The sequence below is a fragment of the Adelges cooleyi genome, unplaced genomic scaffold, assembly GCF_023614345.1.
Source record: "Adelges cooleyi isolate 19-005CV unplaced genomic scaffold, UGA_ACOO_1.1 ACOO_flye_CR_arks_rails_tigmint_CR_PRNA_30, whole genome shotgun sequence".
Classification (NCBI taxonomy): domain Eukaryota; kingdom Metazoa; phylum Arthropoda; class Insecta; order Hemiptera; family Adelgidae; genus Adelges; species Adelges cooleyi.
This window is the reverse complement of record NW_026095971.1, coordinates 17,236,764-17,258,659: the sequence shown is the minus strand read 5'-3', so window position 1 is coordinate 17,258,659 and position 21,896 is coordinate 17,236,764. Positions and strand designations below refer to the sequence as shown.

The following is a 21,896-nucleotide window of genomic DNA, read 5'->3' as shown; positions in this document are numbered from 1 at the left end:
AATATCAAGAAAATGTATATTATAACAAATCAGTTAATATTAAATAGATTAAAACACAAATACATTAAATTAAACACACCACTATTAAAATAATATAAATTGAATCTATACAAGTTATTTTTAAAGAGTTACAATAATATCGGTATCAAAACATAATAAAGGCAAAATAATCAGTGAACGAATAAGCCACGATACCTGCAAAATAATGCTTATTTGTACAATACATATTTGCATTACACAACAGGTGATTAAAAAAAACACACCTGTTAGTCTTTATAATTGTATAATAATAATATTGTACCCACTAGGCACTAACCATGAAACCAATAACATTAAGTTTTAATTATTATTCAACATCGATTACAATAGTGTAGGCATAGGATTCAAATACGCTCCAAACGCAATCAAAGAAAGTTTCTAAGCATATAGAGTATATACAACAATAAAATGAACAAAGAGCTACCTATTATAAGATTATAATCAACTATTCAGTGGACAAATTTAATCGTGTTAAACAAATTTATTATTTAACTTAACTGATGTATGCCATGATTAAAGAATTTTAAATAAAGTTTTTAACTATCGTTATTTGTTACTCGGGGTTATAATGGTTTGATAAAAAAATGTATATATATGATAAGTTATATATTATGTTGTAAATAATAAAAATGTATATATTTAATAACTTAGAAACATTCAAATTTTTGTGAACAGTACAAGTATTTTGTAAGGGTTTTTTATGGAAAAGAATATTGGCTTTTAGAACATATATATATATATATGTTTTCTATGAGTTAAAAAACTTGAGTTCATGATGTATTTACTTAGACCTTTTCCAACAAAAAAAAATATAAGAAGAATTTGGTGCCAGCAATGCGCTTTTGGTGTTCTACGATATAGAACAAATACATCTCTTACCATTAAGAAACCTGAGTAAATCCGAACAGTCAACATAAAACGTTGGTTTTAAAAAGTTTCCTATTTTCGACATAAAATCACAATGATGGTCATGAATCACTTAAAAAGACATTATGTGCTCAATTTTTTAGCCCAAAACTCGATCACACAAAACACGTTTTACTGACTCCGTGGTAGATTTAGAGCACACAATTTTATCATTTAATAAAAAAATAATGTAATTTTTGTTGTCTTGGTTAAAAAAAAAAAGTAAAAATGCTTGTCAAATCGGGGTCGGCTCAAATCGAAAGTCTACACTTTCTTGATTTTTGGAGAATTATTTAAAACATATATTTTATTATTAAGCAATTAATTCAAAAAGTATGAAAATGTAGGTGAGAAAATGTATTTTTATGGTTACAACTTTTGTAGTGAATATACTATAACAGATAAAGTCTTTTCATTGCACTTCTACATGCCAAGCTGATTCTAATAAGACCCTAAATGACCAAATCCGTTCATCGGCTTCAGAGATCTGCGTAACTAAAGAAAGATTTACTTAAAATTGACAATTTTTTTTAATTGTAAAAAACTTAAATAATTAATTTTTTTTTTTTTTATTCGTATTTTGTATCTTCTTGACAAGCCCATTCTAATGAGTTTAAAATAAATTTTCTATTTCATATTTAGTCGAAGAGAAAATTTTAAATTAAACTTTTATAACACAGACGCACAACCTACCTGTTTATTATCTTTTATTAAAGTTAAGACAAATTTCTATCTTCTCATTAGTAGTGTGTAGAATTTTCTTTTTTTCCCTATTCACGGCAAGCTCTTAAAGTTATCAACATCAAATTCGTTTTCATTTGAATTACCTTATTTACTTGATTTGTTAAAAATCAAGAGAGTGAAATGTCTTTTTCAATTTTTTTTTGTCAACATTGCGTAAACGACCAAAATGGTATCATCTTTTGATTTTATAATAATTGTTTTTGGTTGAAAATGTATATATTATATGTATGTATATATGCAATATATATACATAGCTATGTTTCGGTTGAAAAATAAAATGTAAAATGCCAATAATGGTTGCTGTGATAGTTTGGATAAAACAATTAAATAACAACAAACTATCCCGCAATTATTACTGTACAAACTATTACTTTACACAATAGTTTTAGCTTTAATTTTAACAAATTTAAAAAATTTCCTTTATCAAACTTTCTAATAAATAAGACTAAAGTCCTCTTAATGACCCATGTAAGTCATGTCTCTATACTAATATCTGTCAAGTAAATTGATTGTATACATTATACTTGTTGAGCCAAATCAAGTTTTTATATACAACGAGTATCCAAATTCTACTTTTTTTTGCAAATAATGAGAAAAAGTATATATTGTAGTTTATTATTACATGTACAATGTACATATAATAAATAAACGTGGGTACGACTTCTCTGATCTGAATACTATTAATTTGATACAATGTACATCATGTTATACCAACTTATTAAAGCTATAGTAAAAGCAAACATGTTTTAGAGGGTTTACATTTTACAACGGTACCGTTAGATAAATCCCCCAGGAAAAGAACCTTTGTTCGTAGTACCTTGATTTGTCTCTGGACGGGCGAATGTAAAAGTAAAGATTTAGTTTGTTTTTGTTATTGATGACGGTTACGTTCTGGAATGTATATGTGCACTCACTAAATAAATAACGTTCGAGAGTTTTTAGTTTTTAACTAAATTAAATCTACGTACACCCAACAAAAAGGATAAAACAATTTTGATGTTAGTATGGTAACAACGCATGGGTCCATTTGTTACAATTTAGTAGTGGAAATAGTTCTAAGAACATTATCAACACTTACCGTAGAGGGACTAAACTAAAGACAAAGAAAAATAAAGTAATACAAAATTCATTGTTTTATCAAACATGTTGAGCACAGTTTTTGTAGGAAAAAAGAAAGTTAAAAGTTAATACGGTCGGATTAAGAAGCTTCGACGATAAAAAAGAAGCACAAACCCCCGATTTTTTAATCAAAAACAAATTTGAAAACTCGTTTAATACTGTTATCAGCAATTAATAATAATTAAAAGACATATATCAATTATTGTCCTATGTAAATAATTAGCGTTGTAATATTGTTTCTCATATGAAATACAATTCAATTTTCCATTTAAATGATATTGCTGTAGTATCAGTTATACTATAAAAATGTAGACAAACTAAATTAATGGTACATAAACAATTCAATTTTTATAAAAACAATTCATTTTTATAAAAACATAAATCACTTTTACTTTTATTATTATTATTTTTTGTAACATGTTATATTTAGAAATTAACTAAAACCTGACTTCAGTCCTTCTGAAATACACATAACTTTGAAGTCAAGAGGAACAGCTATTGTTTTGCATTACACTTGTAATAAACTGATTAAATAAATAAAAACCTACCGTAGCGGTCTGAACTATGTACAAAGAATACATAATAAGGACCAAATTGTCACGCTTAACCTCGCTAAATTATATTAGGGCTTTAAAATATATTCAATTTTAAAGTATCATGATGTCGATTTAATGCACAGTTCCAGTTATTTAAAATGTTGTAAACATTCTTCTTAGTTTCTTTTAATAAAATATTAAAATGTATTTATTATGTAAAATTATTTTAAACATACACCTTTATAGTACTATTATACACAAATTTACATTTATTTACACTAAAAGGAAGCTACTTGTAGGGTAAACAGGTAGCTTCTCAGAACCCCATTTTTTTCAACTAAGAGCGATCAATCCTTAAGCATTTTTCTTTTTTTTTTATTAAAGGTTAAAATTTAAATAGTATATCAATGAACGCCTTCTAACCAATCAGCTGTTTTGTTTGCTCGATTTTAACACAATGCCGGCATTTTAAAAGCTTACCCATTAAAGTTATACAAATACAGTCGAGTTCGGTTTAGTAAATAATTCATAGCGGAAAATATAATTGATTAAGTCTTAATCAATTAAGGTATACAATTTACTTTCTACAAAGTTGAAAATGTAAGTGGCTCGCTAATGCAGTTACCGTTAATCGTTTTATATAATACAGTATGCGGCATTGCATGCGACATTAAATTTAATTTGTTACCACCTGCAATCCCGTTGGGACAACTTAGGATATTGCAGTACGTAGATAACGGTTAAGGTAACGACGAAAAAATTATATTTTCGAATTTCGAGTTCGATTATTGGAAAAGAGCGGCTAATAATATTTTATTAGATTACATGAAAATAATAATTATTTTACAGCTCTCTAGGATGTATTAATAATTATAATACATCCAGAGAACTATTAAAATTTTAATCATTGGACATGTTATTAATCACACGGCTTCAAAAGTTAATTACCTGTAAAATATCGATAAAACATTTTTATTTTTTGACAATTTTAAAATTCTGCATATTAAGGTGTAGGGCTTGGGTACACTCATTTATTGTTATTAAACCTATGGGGACGCCATGTTACTAAGTTTCCTCAACGACAATTATTGATTTCTCGTTTTTTTATCCTCTATTTACCCAAATTTGTTTATTAGGCTATTTATTTTTCAAACGACATATAATCAAATAATTGTGATTAGTCAAATAAATATTTTTTTAAGTAACAATTAAATTGGTCTATGCCCAACTCGAGCTTAGACTTTTTATAACCTTACCAGACATAGCCACTAGTTTATACGGTGTAATAATGTCTACATGCCATATGTATAAATCTCATGGCGTGAGTGAATATAATAAGGCAAACTTTCGCAGACCTTATTGCACTGTTATCGGATGATCATTGAAAAGAAAGGTTTGTTCGTGAATTATTGGTTATTCAACAAAATTACATTAACATGGCTCGTTCCGATTAGGAAACGAATATTGTTATATTTATACATAATTTTTTTACCCTTGAATATTTTTACCTTATCATTGGGTACATATATTTAAAATAAATGACATCATAACATCAACGGTGACATTTTTACGAGCTCCATAAGAAATACGTTTTAAACTTTACTTGAAATAAAAAAAACACTCATATACACACACACTGCACTGCCACGTTGTATTTATCTAAAATGTTAAACTCGCATTTTGTACATTCATATTATATATTAATATTTTACTTTATGTTTTACGATAGGTAATATGTTCACGTCACATATATATGTATATATACATACAAGCACATTTTTCAAAGCAAATAGAACTAGGTTTTTAATAAGGCATTAACATAAGCTATACTATTATATATATTAACATAGTACAGTATTTCAGTGGTAACGAAAAACACAAATTAACTATGTTCAAAGTTCAAGCTGAGAACTTTGTGCCGCTTAGACCACATCCATGTTTGGACTTTTGTAATATTTGTTCGTTAAGCGTGGGTTTTTGTACATTATTGGAACATTTTATTCTATCCAGAATTAATAATAATGTAAGTAAGGTGTCATATTGAAAAAACAATTATAAGTAATTAATCTAGAATTAGTCCCAAAAAAAAAACAATGCAAGAAAATGATTTTGTCAATGTTGCTTTATAACACTTTTGTATGTGTATAGTTATAGATTAGAGGTTATAGTCTTAGATTGTGTAGTTCTACAATTCACTACACAATCTAAGTATTTTTGAATATTATAGACAGTGAATTTTAAGAATGTCTTCTAATAACTGTCTTAAGGATTGACTAAAATTAAAAATTAAATATATTATTACAAAAAGGTACCCGGGTACCCTTGTAATAAAAGTACACTGCACAATGTAAAGAAACATTGTTTTTTAGATGGTTGGTCACGTTTTTCTTTGCCGATAATGTGAATAAACGAAATAATTTATTATTTTTCGTTGTCTTAACCCAAAAAAACGGTTAGTGAATAGCACTTTGGATGACCTTTTACATCGATAGGTATCCTAACGCTTTAAAGGACGACGATGAAATATGTATATAATTTTATACACTCAGTGTTTGGTTGCCGGCTGCCGTTGAGGGCGATATTTTGGTGTTGCTGAACTTCAGAGACAGTACCTATACCTCACCGTAGTCTTCTTACACCACACCGTCACGTTACAGCGTTAAAGTGTTGACATTTAAAAACTAGCACAATTAATCATGCACCGGAAGAGGGGATAACTGAAGATGGCGCAAAGGCATGAATAAAACATTTCTGATGCTTGTTGCTTGATAAAAACACTAACACGCATCCATTTTTTATACTCTCCATAAAGGCTATTCTAAAGAAACTTTTTTTTTTTGTATTTAAATAGTAAGTTTACCTAATATAAAATATATTTAACGTGATCTGTGTAACGAATTTCCGTACAATGTTGAGCAAATTATAAGCAAAAACTCGTGTACATATTTTTTTCTAAAGCGCAATACATTTTTTCAAAAATTATTATTATTACCTATAGTTATTTTTTAATCTACAAATTATTTTATTTGAACGTCTTTGATGCAATCAGATAATATCTTACTGACTCGTTGTATTGAATAGTGGGTATTTATTGTTATTAATACTGTAAGTAGATTTGTGAACATGCACATTTTGTGTGGACCACTACAAGCAGTGTACTGTGTACACACATTATTCTAATCAAAGAAAATTGTTTTTATAATTATCAGAGAGTCCATCGAATGTCAAATAGGACAAAAATAAATTAAGGTTTTTTAATTCCGTTTTGTTGTGGAATAATATGAGCGTTAAAATAACGACGACGACCGGAACGAACAAAATAAGTTATTGGCCCCAGGACGGCCATAACTTTTTTTTTTTAGAGCCTACCCGATTTTCCTGCTTATGAATAGTAACCGGCCCCTCGTCCGAAAATATATCATATGCACTGCACCAGAATATCAAATAACACCTCCCCTACACTACTCTACCCGAATAATTTTTTAATGAATCCAAAAACTTCCGTTTCAGTCACGACTGTTTAATTATATTTTAGAATTTAGACTTATAGGTTTTATTATCTTTCGTGCTCGATTTCGCATTGTCAAATGTTTTCAAAATACATGACTTCCGATAATATTTTAAAAAAAACCACTAAACTAAATTAGCGTTATTTATTCAAAGGCCAAAGTTGTTGGTATCGATATCTTATTCATAAAAATTATGCGGCTATAAAATATTAAAATTGTATAATTGCGAAGAATAGCGCACTATTTTTGTGTGGTGTTTCCGAAATTAATTAATTCTTAGAAATAAAATAAGTGGTTTCAGTTAAAATATGTGCCTATATTATAAGTGGGTGCTTACACGTTAAAATAATTACCAAGAGACAGTTTTGATGACAAATTTTGATGTAATTAACTACCGAAATTGCTATCATGTTGTGTGCGAACCGCGCGTTTGTAATAAAAATACAATCAGATCAGATGGCAAATAACTAGTAAACGTGAGACTTTGGCCCTTAATTGCAAAAAGATAAGTTAAAAGAAATGTGTTTCTAGCTATTCTCTTTTACCGGGACCTTAATACCTTAAGATCATAAACCATCGATGACCGCTATAAACTCAGCAGCAGTCAATTTGGCTGGCATTATCGTTTATGGCGTCGGTAGGATGTTAAGATATATTATAAGGGTCGTATAATGTAGCTCCGGTCTATGTTAAATCTTTGTGATTAACTTTAAATCAAAGTCACTCAACAGTTGGAAAATCTTTGAATAATTAATTAAAAATATATAATTTTATTAATTAGCAATTACAAAATCTAAATGCTTGTAAAGTATCCACAGATACAATTATGCTGGGTTGTACAATAATGTCAAGCATTAATGACAGCGATTATATTTATTAATACTTCTTTGAGGTTTACTTTTTTAATTATTGTTTTATGTTGTAAATATTCTGGTTGAAAACTTTAAATGTATATGTATAAATTCTTTAATGTGTTGTAAATAATATAATATTATGTACATGTACGGCATTATACAGCAAAAAACTTTTTTTTTTTAATATATTCGCTTTGCATTTCTAAAAAAAACTTTTTTGTCCTTTATTACATTTTTTTTTCTGGTGTTTCATTTATGCACAACTTCCACCTATTCTTGGCAACCAAATCAAACACCTATCCTATTAGTCCTGCGAAGTTTTCTAAGGACTTGTGGGGAGCTGTGACGTGTAATATTTTTACCATTAATAACTTTACTTCTTTACTTTAAATTATTAAAAATGTTTTTACCCGGGTCAACAACCAAATTAATGTTCTTATTTTCTAAAAAAAAATTAAATTAGGGTGTTAAAACATATCTTTAAGAACGTCAATAAGCATAGAGTAAAGATCTATTTGAGCTGAAGACGTCAAATTGCATTTAATTCTATATTATGGTATTTTATTACTATAAATTACCGATTTAATTTATATGAAAAATTTAAATTTAAATACACCACTCAATAGTGGTACAATTACTTGTCTTCTGATAAGATCTGGTCAATCATCCAACACATTCCACTTACATATCTCGTAATTTTCATATAAAATCTATCTGATAAGGCACGCACCGCTTAAAACGTTCTACCTACTTTGTAATGTATAATACAAGTAGTATATATAAGTAATAATTTAAACGTTTCAAATTATAACAATCAATAGTTTACAAATAACAATTTTTTAAGACATCTTTCGACTCATTAAGAAAACATTTATTATACACTTTTTTTTATCAAATAATGAAATAAATTTTAAAAATATTATAATAATTTTTTTTTTTATAAATTTGATAATAAAGTTTTCGATTTTTATTCTATAAAACGTTATAAAAACTCACATATACTTCTTAGATTTGAATTATCAATTCATTTTATTCCAATAAAAAATTAACTAAAGCATAAAAATTTTTTCTGTACTTTTGCCCTCGCGGGCGTAAACTAATTTAAATAAATAAATAAATAAAAAAGTAATTTGTAAAAACCAATTTTCAATAATACAAATTTGTCAAGATTCTTATTTCTTCGATTGTTACATGTAATGTATAAAATATTATTAAAAAATGGTAATTCTGTTTACAATTTAATACCCCAGACCATCCTCGATTTTAATAGCCATGGAAGATAATTAAATTTGTATAACTTATTCAATTTTACATTTTAAAAATCATAAATAATTTTTTTTTAATGTACACAAAATTAAAATGCTTTTATCAAAATAAATACATACTTAATATGTTGACGAAATTAATGCTAGTACTGAAATGTGTAAATCAAACAAAACAGTGTGTCACTTTTAATGTATATTTTTTTTAATTTATAAAGAAAATGTACGATTTTAATTTCATTGTCTCAGATGGTACATTATTTTTACTCGTTATTTGTAGTGAGTGCACTTAGTAAAATTAAATTACTTTAAAAATGCAAGGTATTCTAGATGATGCTATATATAACTATCACCCCAGTTATAGATTCGAATTATTATTGCATAATTATTGGCCTTAATGTGTGAAATGATAAATAAGCGGCTTTCCAAAAAGTATACCATAACAATTTAGTAAAAGATTTAGAGCTTTAAAGGTGTAAATTATATCCAGGATACGGATTTTCTGCTAGAACAATATAACCGAAATGCTATTGATAGGGACAACATTGTAAACATTTTTTTTAAGAATTAATTTTTTAATTTACAATACTTTTCGCTGTAATAATATTATTTAAATTTTGGCGTTTTTAAACAGTATGCAATTGTATAACGTTGTTCACACAACACAAAACCCTATTCATTGTAGGTAGAAGTTTTCGCTTCGAGAATTCGGCCAGAGTAGAGCGGTGGAAACATTTTAATAACCATATTCTGTGCCGGCACCGGGTGTAATATATTTTCATTAGTTTGGGATTTGCCAGCGGTTTTGCTCGTGCAGCCGTTCTTAGGAACGCCGAAACCTATGTTGTAAATAATGAACTTATCTGCATAATCTAGAAGCGCAGTATAAGACATGGTCAAATATTGGCGGCCACAATAAAGGCATTCTTTATAAAGTTATATTTGAAATTTCTCTAAAAAAACGAATTTTGAAAATACAAAATGCAAGTACTAGGAGTGCTTCTTTGACGTTATGTGATATTGATTGCATAGTACTACTACTATCTAATGTATGTCAACAAAATATAGAGGAAGTGTGTTTTATATTTTTGTTTCAGGGTGTATGAATAATGAAACTCATAAAAACTAATTCATAAAACTTTTATACATTTTTCAGGGTTCATTCAAACTCAACTGAACGGCGTCATAACTGAAATGTCTATGAGCCAAAGTAATCCCGGTCTGCCGGCCGTTGAACAACAAAACAAAAAGTTCACCACCATCATTATTTATCCAACGGGTGCGTTTTAATTTTTATCGTATATTACCTCTAGGAAAAATGTATTAAAAAAATAATTTTTAATTTTACTCCTCTAGTGACTCCTGAAAAAATTATCATACCCATGGTTTCGTGTATACTGGGCTTTCCGCTGGTGGTTTTAATGGTGATATGCTGCTTGAGGCGAAGAGCCAAGTTGGCCAGAGACCGAGATCGTCGAAGAAATCTGGGGTAAAAATGTTTGATATTGTTTAATTTTTTTTTAAACTTAAAATACGGACTACATACAAACATGGCATTGTTGGCGGTTTTCCAGAACGATCTGGTTTTCATACATAATTGTTGAAGGGGAATTATTTTCTAAAAAAAAAAAAACACTGGAGTAAACAAAAATCTCTAAATACTAAAAAAAATAAAAATTAGCATGCACAAATAACAGCTATTAACGACGATCATTATATTATGTAATCCAAACAGACTAATCTCCGGTTGTGTCAGAAATAAAGCAAAAGAGCCCACACGCGTTTTGTAACAATATATGCATTGAAATGATGCGAAACCGGCTGAATTTCTTTTTCTTTTTTTTTCTTCTGGTCCGGTATTAATCATTCGGCGGCCGCAAGTATCTTCGTACAGATGTCCAAAATAAACGCTGCGAAAAATGATTGAAGTTTTGCAAAATTTCCAAGAAATACACGTGTGCTCCCAGATAAATAAATCAACGGCTTGGCAATCGGCACAAGGGACTCGACAAACTTACCAGCACGCGAAAACGTTATATTTATTCAAGTTTTCGAGATAGAGCCGCGGTATATTATTATAAGAAGTCTTGTTGTTCTTAAATCATTTATCACCTTTTTTCTCCCGGCCGGGTCTATGTACACATGCAGCACGAAGCAAAATTAAATTTTGATAAAAATGAAAACATAGACAAATGAGAAAAACGGGTGCTGCCACCGAAATAATGAATGACTCGTTCACAAAAAAAAAAAATATTGTCCTGTTCGAAAGAATATTAAAAACAGCAATAAGACGTCGAGTTTTAAAAATGACAGTCATCCATTCCAACGCCTTTGGCTGCGCAGGCCATCGAATAATACATTCCAATATGTACTTGGAGTTTAATATCTCTCCGTATAACTGGCGGAAATGAGGCTGGTGGATTTGGAATATTTTGATTTAAAATTATAGCCGAACATGATAAATGTTTTTTATCACAATTTCCATAACCGATTTCCAACGAATGTACTAAACTGTACATTACTATATACTATACTATACTGTACGAATGCTTATACGAAACGGTTAAATACTACAAGTTTTCATTTGCACGTGTTCCGAAAAGTATATAGTAGTTTATTCTCAAACAACAATATTGCGGTCACTGTCCCTAAAATCCAATTAAAACAAAACGATAAAACATGACCGCAATGGACTATAAGTAATTTGGCTAGGTGAAAAACTCAATCAAATCCGGTATAATAACCACAGCGCTTGGAGATGATTACATTCTGAAATGTAATTCCGTCTTTACTTCATGTTACTGAATTTTTTTTTTCCTCCTAGTTGTGTTGTCTACTATTAAGAACAATATATTATACAGTTTTTGTTCGAGTGTGCATCCCTTTATACTCGATGCTATACAATATGAACAAAACCCTACTCTGCAATTGAAAAAAAGCCTAGTGTTAGAATTAATAATAAATTTTAATCGGAATTTAAATGAAATTATTCTGAAGACTTTTACTAAACTCGCAAGACTCATATAACATAATAATATTGAAGTAAACGAGTCCGATATTAGTACTCGATTGATTAACAAAAATAATTAATCTAACTATCTAGACTTTTTATTAAGTCTTTCAACTGTTTCACACTTATCGCTATGCAGCCTACTTTATTATCAATGTATATTATGGCATATTTAATTCATAATTCAAATTTAAATATATCTTCTTTGAAAAACTGTCTATAAATAAATAACAACCTCCAAGCTGTAAGTCTTATATTGATGACTAACTAAATACATATTAAAAAACATCTTTAAATATATCTTCAAATATATATAAATTTAGGTAAGGCTTTTATAAATAAACACATACTAATTATTCACTGAATTTGCTTTTTGCTGTAATGTAATAATAATTGATGATTAATTATTGCAAATAAATATTTTCTACATTTGTTTTTGTTGACAGATCATTAAATTTATTTTAAATATAACTAAACTGAGAATAACATGCTAAATATTTAAACATTTTAAAGCCTCAGTTTGCTTACTGTTATGTATTATCAATTTCATACATGTTTTGTTTCAACTCAAATATTCACTGACTTTTTCAAGTCTTTCCAATTGTTAGGTGATCTAGATTAATTTATTAAAATTAAATTCACGTGTGTTTAGTACATTTACTTAATAATAAATACTATTATGTTCTTTGCAATACTTTTCCTCGTAATAAACTACAGTTTTAACAAAATACATTTTTGTTTTTGTTTCAGATTTGCCAGAGCTTGCACAAGCGATCAAGGTGTTATTTCCCTGGCTCGTTTTAGTCCAATGCATAAAATAGGTAAATTAATTGATTTTTTATATATTATAAATAAAACATTACCAAAATTTCTAAAAGACGTACAAGATATTCCAATTTTTTCTTAATCAAACAAAGTTTATTTAAGTCTAAACAAATAAATCTATGACTATGATAATCCTCCTACTTGAAAATATCTCGATAACTACACTATGTGTCTTACCCTTTAGGCTTTAATAATGATTTTTTGGATTCTGTTCATATTCTAATAATTATAAAAATCGGGTAAATATTGTAGAGTATTTTTGTTTTTTGAAGTAAACATTATACCTTTGATAAAGTGATTAACTTCAGTAAAAAAAAGTATTTAATATTTTTAATTAAACAAATTTTATAATGACCAAACTTTTTAAAAACTTTTAGTAACGTCATTAGTATAATCATTAAAATCGTTTGTCTGTTTTCATAGTATTATAAAGTATGTCACCTCAAAGAAAACTAGAAACCAGAGGAATAAAATTGATCGTGAAATGTTATCTCGAGTTTGTCAATACTTTATCTTTCCAAACGTATATTTTGTATTATATTATTTGCACCAGTGCACCGTGGACTAGTAAAATACTTTAAGTGTCAAACGGTGGTCAACATGGAGCCTGAACTGCTATTTAAAATGACACATCTAAAACTAAATCATATATAACGTTCTCTGACGATTGACCAACAAAAAGTTTTAAAAGCTTGCCATTTAGTTTTCTCACAGCCAAAGTGAACAATATTCCTGGAATGAACCCTAATCAAAACTATCTAAATAGACTTACCAAGCTTTATATTATTATTTGAGTTATGCTAAATTTTCAAATTAGACTTTTTAAAACCAAGCAATTTGTTTGGAAGTATTAATGCAGTCTGTATACAATATTAATTGTATTAAATCCCAAAATAACACTGCAGTCTACAGTCTACATCCAATTTATTAAAGCACGTCTGATGTTGTTGTGTTGAACACAATTTTAACGACACACTTGAGAATCAATATATGTGTGTGCAATAAAAATTATTTGGCGGACTCTTGAAATGCGTTTACCGACTTCTGCCTTTTTGGAGCGAATAAGAACACTAAACGTGCCAAATTGTTTAATCTCCGCAAACGCGATGCTGTATTTTTTCCTAACCGAACGAACATTGAAAAAACGGAGGTAACACCGTTATTAGTAACGGACAATAAAACTTTAATTAAAAAGTAAAAAGAATTCTTACAAAAAAAAATAATAATAATAACCGTTGGGTTATAAAATAATAATAATAACAAACCCGACGACGTGACGAAGTAAATAAATGTATTTTTAATATCTTGAAACCAAAGTAACTTTTTGTAGGTTTATTAAAAATTATCCTAAATATTATGATTTATCTTTTAAAAGCTTTTATATTAACTAAATTTGCTAAATATAATCTTTTAGCTTCAATCCGGAGCCGAAAAGGTATTAGTTTAACATACATTATGAAATTGTATTTTATGATCCAGTGATGACATTTGAACTTCTAGGCAACTAGGCTTGCTTTATGTAGCAAGTATATAAATAAAAAATCTACTAAAAATAAACAGATATAACCTAAAAAGATATCAAAATCCCTTTGCCCCAGGTGAGGCGGAGAGAAGCGTCGAGAATTTTTTGTGACAAGGGAATTCCAATGAAACTTAAAGGTAAGTTCTACAAGTGTGGTGAGACCGACTATTTGTATGGTTCGAAGTGTTGGACGGTAGAGAAAAAAATTGAACAGACAATGAGTGTAGTGAAGATGAGATTGTTTAAGTGGACGAGAGGAGTGGCGAGAAAAGATAGGCTAAGGAATGAATACACAAGAGGTAGCATAAGCGTGGCTTTGAAATTATAGAGAGCAGATTGAGATGGTTCGGGCATGTTATGAGAATAGAGGAATCGCAAGCAGTAAAAATGACAGTTGGGGGGGAAGAGGAAAACCGTAAAAGAGGCGGTTGGATGTGATTGAGAATGATATCAGGACTGCTGGTCTATGCGAGGATGATGTGGGAGATTAAGTGGAAGTTTAGGACAAGGTTGGTGGCCGACAGATGACAAATGCTTCTCCAATGACACACACTATGATTGACGTTGCGTTTTAAGTAGAAATGAATCCGCGTTTATGGGATTTTTATCTGTAGTCAGAATATTTCTAATAGGTCAGTGATCCCTTATACGAAAAAAAGAGAGTAAATCAATTCAGCAGATAAACCCAAAGTGAACGTTGACAATCTTCATTATTATCAAGTGCGAAAGCGACAATCATTAATTTAATGTCGTCCAAAAGGTTTAACACGTCCGTGTTGGGTGACAAATGACAAATTCAGACTGAACGTTGGATAATGCCGTGTAATAATTATGGTGTTATTTTAACTGGAAAAAATGTATTTAACTAAGAAATGTTTGCTATGTGTTTCATAAGCTTTGCCTTGGATTCGTCTCGGACTGTACTTATGCGTTTAAACTGATTATTACTTGCCGGAGTGATCAGCGTTGTATTATCATCTTTACTCGGTTCGGAACATAATCAAGACGTGCTTGTTTTTTATTATTTTTTGGCGCAAAAAACGTTCAAACCAGATGCGAGAGAATCTGTTCGTTAAAACTTCATTCTTCCGTCGATAACGTCGTTTTACAATAAGTTGAAATTTTACACAAGTTATTCGTTACCCATGGGCGGGGTCGTCCGTTAAGCCTTAACGACTAGCGTGCATTTTTAGCTGAAGTTTAACCGGAATCCTGTTGAAAATATTATTAGGGCTGTTACTCGACAGCTTGAGTATACTCACAGGTACAGGTCAATTATGCAATGCGGACTTGTATAATATAATAATTAAGCACGCGCAAACGAATGAATTAATAGCAATCTAATTTTTTATCTTTTTTTTTTTTTTAAATTAACTTGATACGTGCCATAAGGCGTTTCATTTTTGCGCTGACAGGCGTTTTTCCCTCGTTTTGACTTTTAATGTTTTTGCGTGACAACTGGTAGCTTTAAAATATAACACCATCGATTTGTTGATGACGCTTTGTTCCAGTTTTCCATATGACCACCGCAGTCCAAGGGTGTGTCAATTTGAGTTTTCTATGAACCGCAACAGGGTTCAACCACTTGGATGGTTTTAATTTAATTTATGTCAATTTTGTGTGTAAAATGTTGATTTAAATATACTTGAAGTCACTAGAAAGTTTTCTAAAGTAACCGCACTAACCGTGTTGTACTTAATAGCACGTGTATAAGATTAAATCCACAAATTTCATCAATAGGTATCAACAATTTATAATAAGACAAAAAAAAATCAATATGAGCGATGATTTATGTAAATATCAACTTGATAAAATTTCCAAGTCGTTGTTTAATGAAAACCCTTGCATTTATTATGTAATTTAGCAAATTACCTTATTATGTTGTCGTTTTTTTCTGAATTTAAGTTTTCGTATACAAAGTTATTTTTGCAAACTGCGTACTTCTTACTGCCAGGGTTGAATAGTGTTTGGTAAACAAAATAAACAGCGTGTCTTGTTAAATAAATAAAATATTATACCTATGTTTTGAACATCTGCTATCCAAAAATACCTGTTGTTAAGTATGGAGTACCTAAACTGAAAAAAAGTTAATCTAATACACAAATGGCAGTAGAGTAGCATAAAAAATATTTATAAATAGGGTTAAGTGGGTAAATATAAACGAATGAGGCAAATGTAAATTACTTTTTTAAAAAAAAAAACCATTAATGTTTGTATTTTATTTAATTATATGTAATATAATATAACTAAATAAATCCTGTAATTTAAAGTATTAAAATCGTTTACAATTACCCCAGCTGACCTTAAGCATAAGGTGAGTGAAAGAAAACTTTGATTTAAACTCAAACCGTTTTCAATATACATACATATATATATATGTAAGCTGTCCCGACCCGGCGTTACCCGTGTATTAGAATAGACACACAATCAGCTGATCGGATCACTGTATCCCTGTGGTATGAAAAACCATAGAGATGTATTGATAACTATTGCTACTATTGATAATTATAATTAATCACTTTAATTAATTAAAAATTAAAAACATGTTCTATCGGATCAAATTGTGAATCTAAACCTTTCTCGAATCAACTTAATCGCGCACGCAAAATTTCATAAATACCTGTCCAGCCGTTTATGTATATTTACACACGGACAGAAGAAATTTATACATACATATATATATTATTGAACGACTAATTAAACATAAATAATTTACTTAATTAATATAATAGGGCAATTATTTTGGCAGAAAATGTTTCATTTGCATGTTACATATTTTGTTGAAATACATCTATATATAATATATATATAGAGATGTATACACACGTGTGTGTGTGTGTGTGTGTGTAAAGGGACATTTCCTTTCAATGTTCTTGTCAACAGCAGTCGGAATTTCATACTTCCATTGTATGCAATTGTCATTATAATAAATAACTGTTTTAGACATCTTGATTCTTTTGTTGTAATTTCATAATATTTATAATTAAATAATGACTTATGACTGAAAAATGAATATTGGTTAACTAGGTACTGTGTTGTATGGGTATACATATTTGTTACACTAATAATTAGGGATCTAACTGAAATAAGGTTATCCGGATACTAATATCCGAATTTGAGTTTGATTTAAACGGTTTATCCGCATTTCTAGATTTAATTTGTTTTATCAAGTTGTTATAGAACTATTAAGTTAGAATAGTAAAAGCTAATTAAAATACAACCTGCTACATAACGTGTATACATCTACATTTTACAACTATGTCGTTTATTTAAATCAAAATCAAAATAATCCGTCAAATTTGAATTCGATAAATCCTTATATTCTTATCACTATACTTATCTTGACAGAGAAAACATTTATTTCTGTATTTGCTAAAAACTCGAAAGCTGCTGAGTTGATTTTTCCACAGTTAACTTCCTCTAGTACACCTATCAAAGAATATAGGTCATGTGTCATTCTGCTATAATATTAAAAAAAGTTTTTTCATTACAAGTGTAATTCAATGTTTTTAGAAGTTTGTAAACCATAAACCGTAGACCAAATGTGTCATTAATGAGACCAAAAGTAAAAAATCAATCCTTTCCTTTTCAAAAACACGATAAAAATTGACATATTACTGAACTTGAAAAATACAGTAGGTACTTCCTAATTTTTCAAGAAATATTGAAAGTGGTATACACACAAATATAAAGTTGATACCCCATAAAATACAATTAGCCCTTTCCTGAACATTTTTTCTTGCTTTCTTTTTGGAAGTTGGTTGATCAAAAATATTAAGCCAGACTTATTTTTATATTATGTAAAGCCTAAAACTTAAATATCTCTATACTGATCTGTATTGCTAGTTAATACTTATTTATCAAGATCATTTACAGATTCGCATCAAAGCTTTTTTTTTGTGCCAACCTTTGCTGGATTTTTCTTTATATTTTTACTCGATAAAATAGTGAATAAAATAACAACAATAAATACAAATTGAACAAATTATCGGTAATACATGAAAGCTAGTTTTCTCAACTCAAGTCGGGGGCAATGCAAAAGATACCTCATTACCCTCGCGATTACGTTTAAGGTGCGAAGACGCTACAATAATAAAACTCGGTTGTATTTGTCAACAGGCGTTTACTTAGCGGCCGGGGCGAGCGCCAACAGCGTATCCTCGATGGGCAGCAGCGGTAGCGCAACGGGCCGTGGCCATCCGTTGCGTAGCGAGAGCCGGTCGTACGCGTCGTGTGACCTTGATCCCGTAATGGAGGAACGTAGCGAGATGGAGACCAGCTGTAGCGGAGCGGTGGAGGCACTCGTCTGTCCGGACAGTTAGCAGCATGTGCTAGCCATAGCTCGGATATCGGTGGCCGTGCAAACGGATAAGCCGCCGCCGCGGCCAGCCAGGTCGCCACTGTGGAACACGCTTACTAACAACCCGCTAGACGACGTACCGCCACTGGGCAGCTGACGGCCGGACGGCGGGCCCGAGCTACCCAAGGCCATAGCCATCATCGAACCTTGACGCCGCCGACGCCGAACCAAACCGTAGCTCGTACGATTGCCCGCCATGCATTGTTTATAATTTAAAATTTAAAAAGCTCGTTTTATAATAATTGAAGTGGCGAAAACCAGAAATGTTGGATTGATACACTTTTTTTGTAAAAAAAAGAAGAAGAATCATAAACACCATTTGTGTGTAAAAAGTAAAAACATCTTTTAATTTATAGTTAATTATGTTTTACCAATGTTCGTTCGTTTTTCCATAGCTGTTATACCCAATAAGCTCGACTTCACAAGAATTTATATTTTGCTCGCCGCAATATACTTTTACGATTTTTTTAATTCACCACTTCAGTTATAAATCGTTTTGTATATATGTAAATATGTGTGTGTGTGTGTGTGTGTAATTCGACCCGAACTGGACTAACTGATTTTTTTGTTTAAAATCCAACTCTTGGTCACACCGAAACTAGTTTGGCTGGTATTCGCGTCGGCCGATGCCAATTTAAACGCCAATTGTTATATTTTTTTTATCGTTTCTTAGGTGGTTTTTTTTAGAGACAGCCAAACAACGCCCATAACAAAGCACGGCGTGGCCCGACGCGCGCACATACATATATTTAAATTTCAACGTCTGTCGTCCAATAGGCGGAAATTTTATTGCGAACAAACTTTCGAATTCCAAACGTATTGTATCGTGACCTCACCCCCTGACCTCGCCCGATAACGTTACTTTAAACAAAATAAAATAAAAAAACGTTTTACGACCGTTTATCGACCGAATGTCAAATTAGACTGTCCGCGACGTTGGCGAATAAAATAAATCACGAAAAACGTTTACACAACGCAACAAATCAGACGGAAAGAACAAAAAAAAAACAATATTTTATTCACCAGACGGCCGATACAGTCGAGGGTTGTGCCCGTCCCTGTCACAAAACCAATTGTATTCGATCGCCAATATGATAAGTTTTGCTCAGATTTCACAATATTTACCTCACAGCCGATATCGAGTCCTTTGCCTTTGGTTACCACCTCATTGCCCGTGTACTTATCTATCCGTCTTACGATTCTTCTTTAACGAAATGCTTTTTATATTGGTTCGGCCCTTATTCCGTAATAATTCTGCTCGACAATAATACATTACACAACACGTGTTCGCAACAAGTAAACTATTTCCGGCACGAAAACAAGCATATTTGCAAGCCCAACTGCCAGGGAATTAATAAAAGCGCAACGGGTTCGCTAAAGTTCGACACGAAAACAATATAGAGGGGGAAAAAATGACGGGTATACCGAAAACTTTTAATGGCCCGGCCGTCGGGGGATGCTTAAAACGAGTACAACAGCTCTCCGTTAAAAGGAGTATATATGCGCAAACTTAATCCGGGTCGTTCGCCGAAATACGTGTGCCGGGTGAATAAATTTAGGGCAATTGCCTACAGGTATACCATGCGTCACACAAAAAATATAAGCTATTTCAATAATAAACACACACACACACACTCTTTGTTATCTCAGTACTTGTGTAAGTATATCAAGACTCGTGTATAATGTATAGTGTACTAGATAATGATCTATAAACTACATTAGAGTTGCTGACGATTTATATATGTTGTTAATTGGTGTGTTGTTCAACTCTAAACGTTTATACATACAAAAGTCGTCGTCCCTTAAAAAATATTATTATTGTTGTTTGATAAATAGACAATCGTTGTACATAATCAGTATGTTATTATTGTTATAGAATTTTAATATTAACAAATAACAACAATAACCATAACGTGTGACTTGCATAAATAAATTACAAATTTTAAACTAGGAAATTAAATCATGCATTTATATAGACTGCGCGAGACATCCTATATGCAAGGGGTGGTTATTGCCAAACTCTGTGTGATGCGATCGAATATGAAATAGAGTCCGGGAGCAAAGGGAAATTAATTGGAGTAAGAAAGTTTATGACAGCTAATAAGACCAGGCTGTCTATTGTGCCATAGGGTAATTTTTTAAATAAAAGGAGATTTGGTTCCAAGCGCTAGTCAGCTAGCGAACCCAGACCCAAGTGGCTTAGCACATTAGAGTCATCATACGGGGGATAATCAATTTTGAATAGCTGAAGCCGCAAAGGCCAGGAAATCCGTTAAACACGTTCTACCCGATATCATACCCGGGGTATAATAATATACCGTATCGACCAACGCGCAATGACAACAGTGAAAAAACAGTTAAAACAATAATATAGATCTGCATATTTTACTACATATATTCTGTCCAAAACTACATGTATATTGCCCACGTTCTAGTTACAATTATTATATTTCCTATTAAACCGAGACAATGCCGCGGATTATCACATGCATGTGTGCCAACCACCCACAAATCCTTTGAGGTATCTCCGTAATGGGCACTGGGACCAACAGCTATCTTAATGGTATATAACTTATAATAATAAATACAATGTTTTTAAATATATTTTCCGTTAAAATATGTATGGCGATTCGCTTAAACAATAAGAAAACTGTAATATATAACGACAACCATACCGGTGTATAATTTTTCGAATTACTACCTATAATAATACAAATCGGTTTAGATGGTTGTACGTTGTTATAGTTTTGTTGAGGCAACGGATTACCCGTTGGTTTTATGAAAAATGGTTTTTTGTTTTACCAACAAAATGTTATAATATAATATTTTAGAAGCCAGGACGTTATGTCTAATTGCAATCATTTTTTTATAGTTTTTTTTTGTAAGTACACAATTTATAGCGTAGCGCGTTGGTTTTTTAATTATAAAAGGTTTGACGTTGATAAATTTTATGTTGTATAATATTGTAAGTTCCGTGTAATTCACTCTTGTAAAATAAACATAAATTAAAATCATAAATCTTGTTTTTTTTTTATAACCGCCATTTCCATAGCCTAATTAATATATCCAAGTATTTAAAATCAAGTATCTCTTTCTATGTATCTATCTATGTATATGAAAAAATCTTGTCTATATACATATATTATGCTATGTTATTTTAATTATTATTATATTTTTATATCTTCATTATACATTGTACAGGACTACCGA

General features: G+C 30.5%; 1 protein-coding gene across 1 annotated transcript in view; it reads left to right on the top strand.

Moving 5' to 3' along the window:
• The window catches only part of LOC126838663 (uncharacterized), a 65,749-nt gene extending 44,132 nt beyond the window's left edge, over positions 1–21,617 (top strand). Inside the window, exons 3-6 of the mRNA XM_050573269.1 lie at positions 10,126–10,248; positions 10,326–10,458; positions 12,730–12,800; positions 18,446–21,617. Coding sequence (XP_050429226.1) covers positions 10,164–10,248; positions 10,326–10,458; positions 12,730–12,800; positions 18,446–18,648 — 492 coding nt within the window. The 5' untranslated portion in view covers positions 10,126–10,163 and the 3' untranslated portion in view covers positions 18,649–21,617. The remainder of the gene's footprint in view (positions 1–10,125; positions 10,249–10,325; positions 10,459–12,729; positions 12,801–18,445) is intronic.
• Positions 21,618–21,896: the final 279 nt, after the last annotated feature.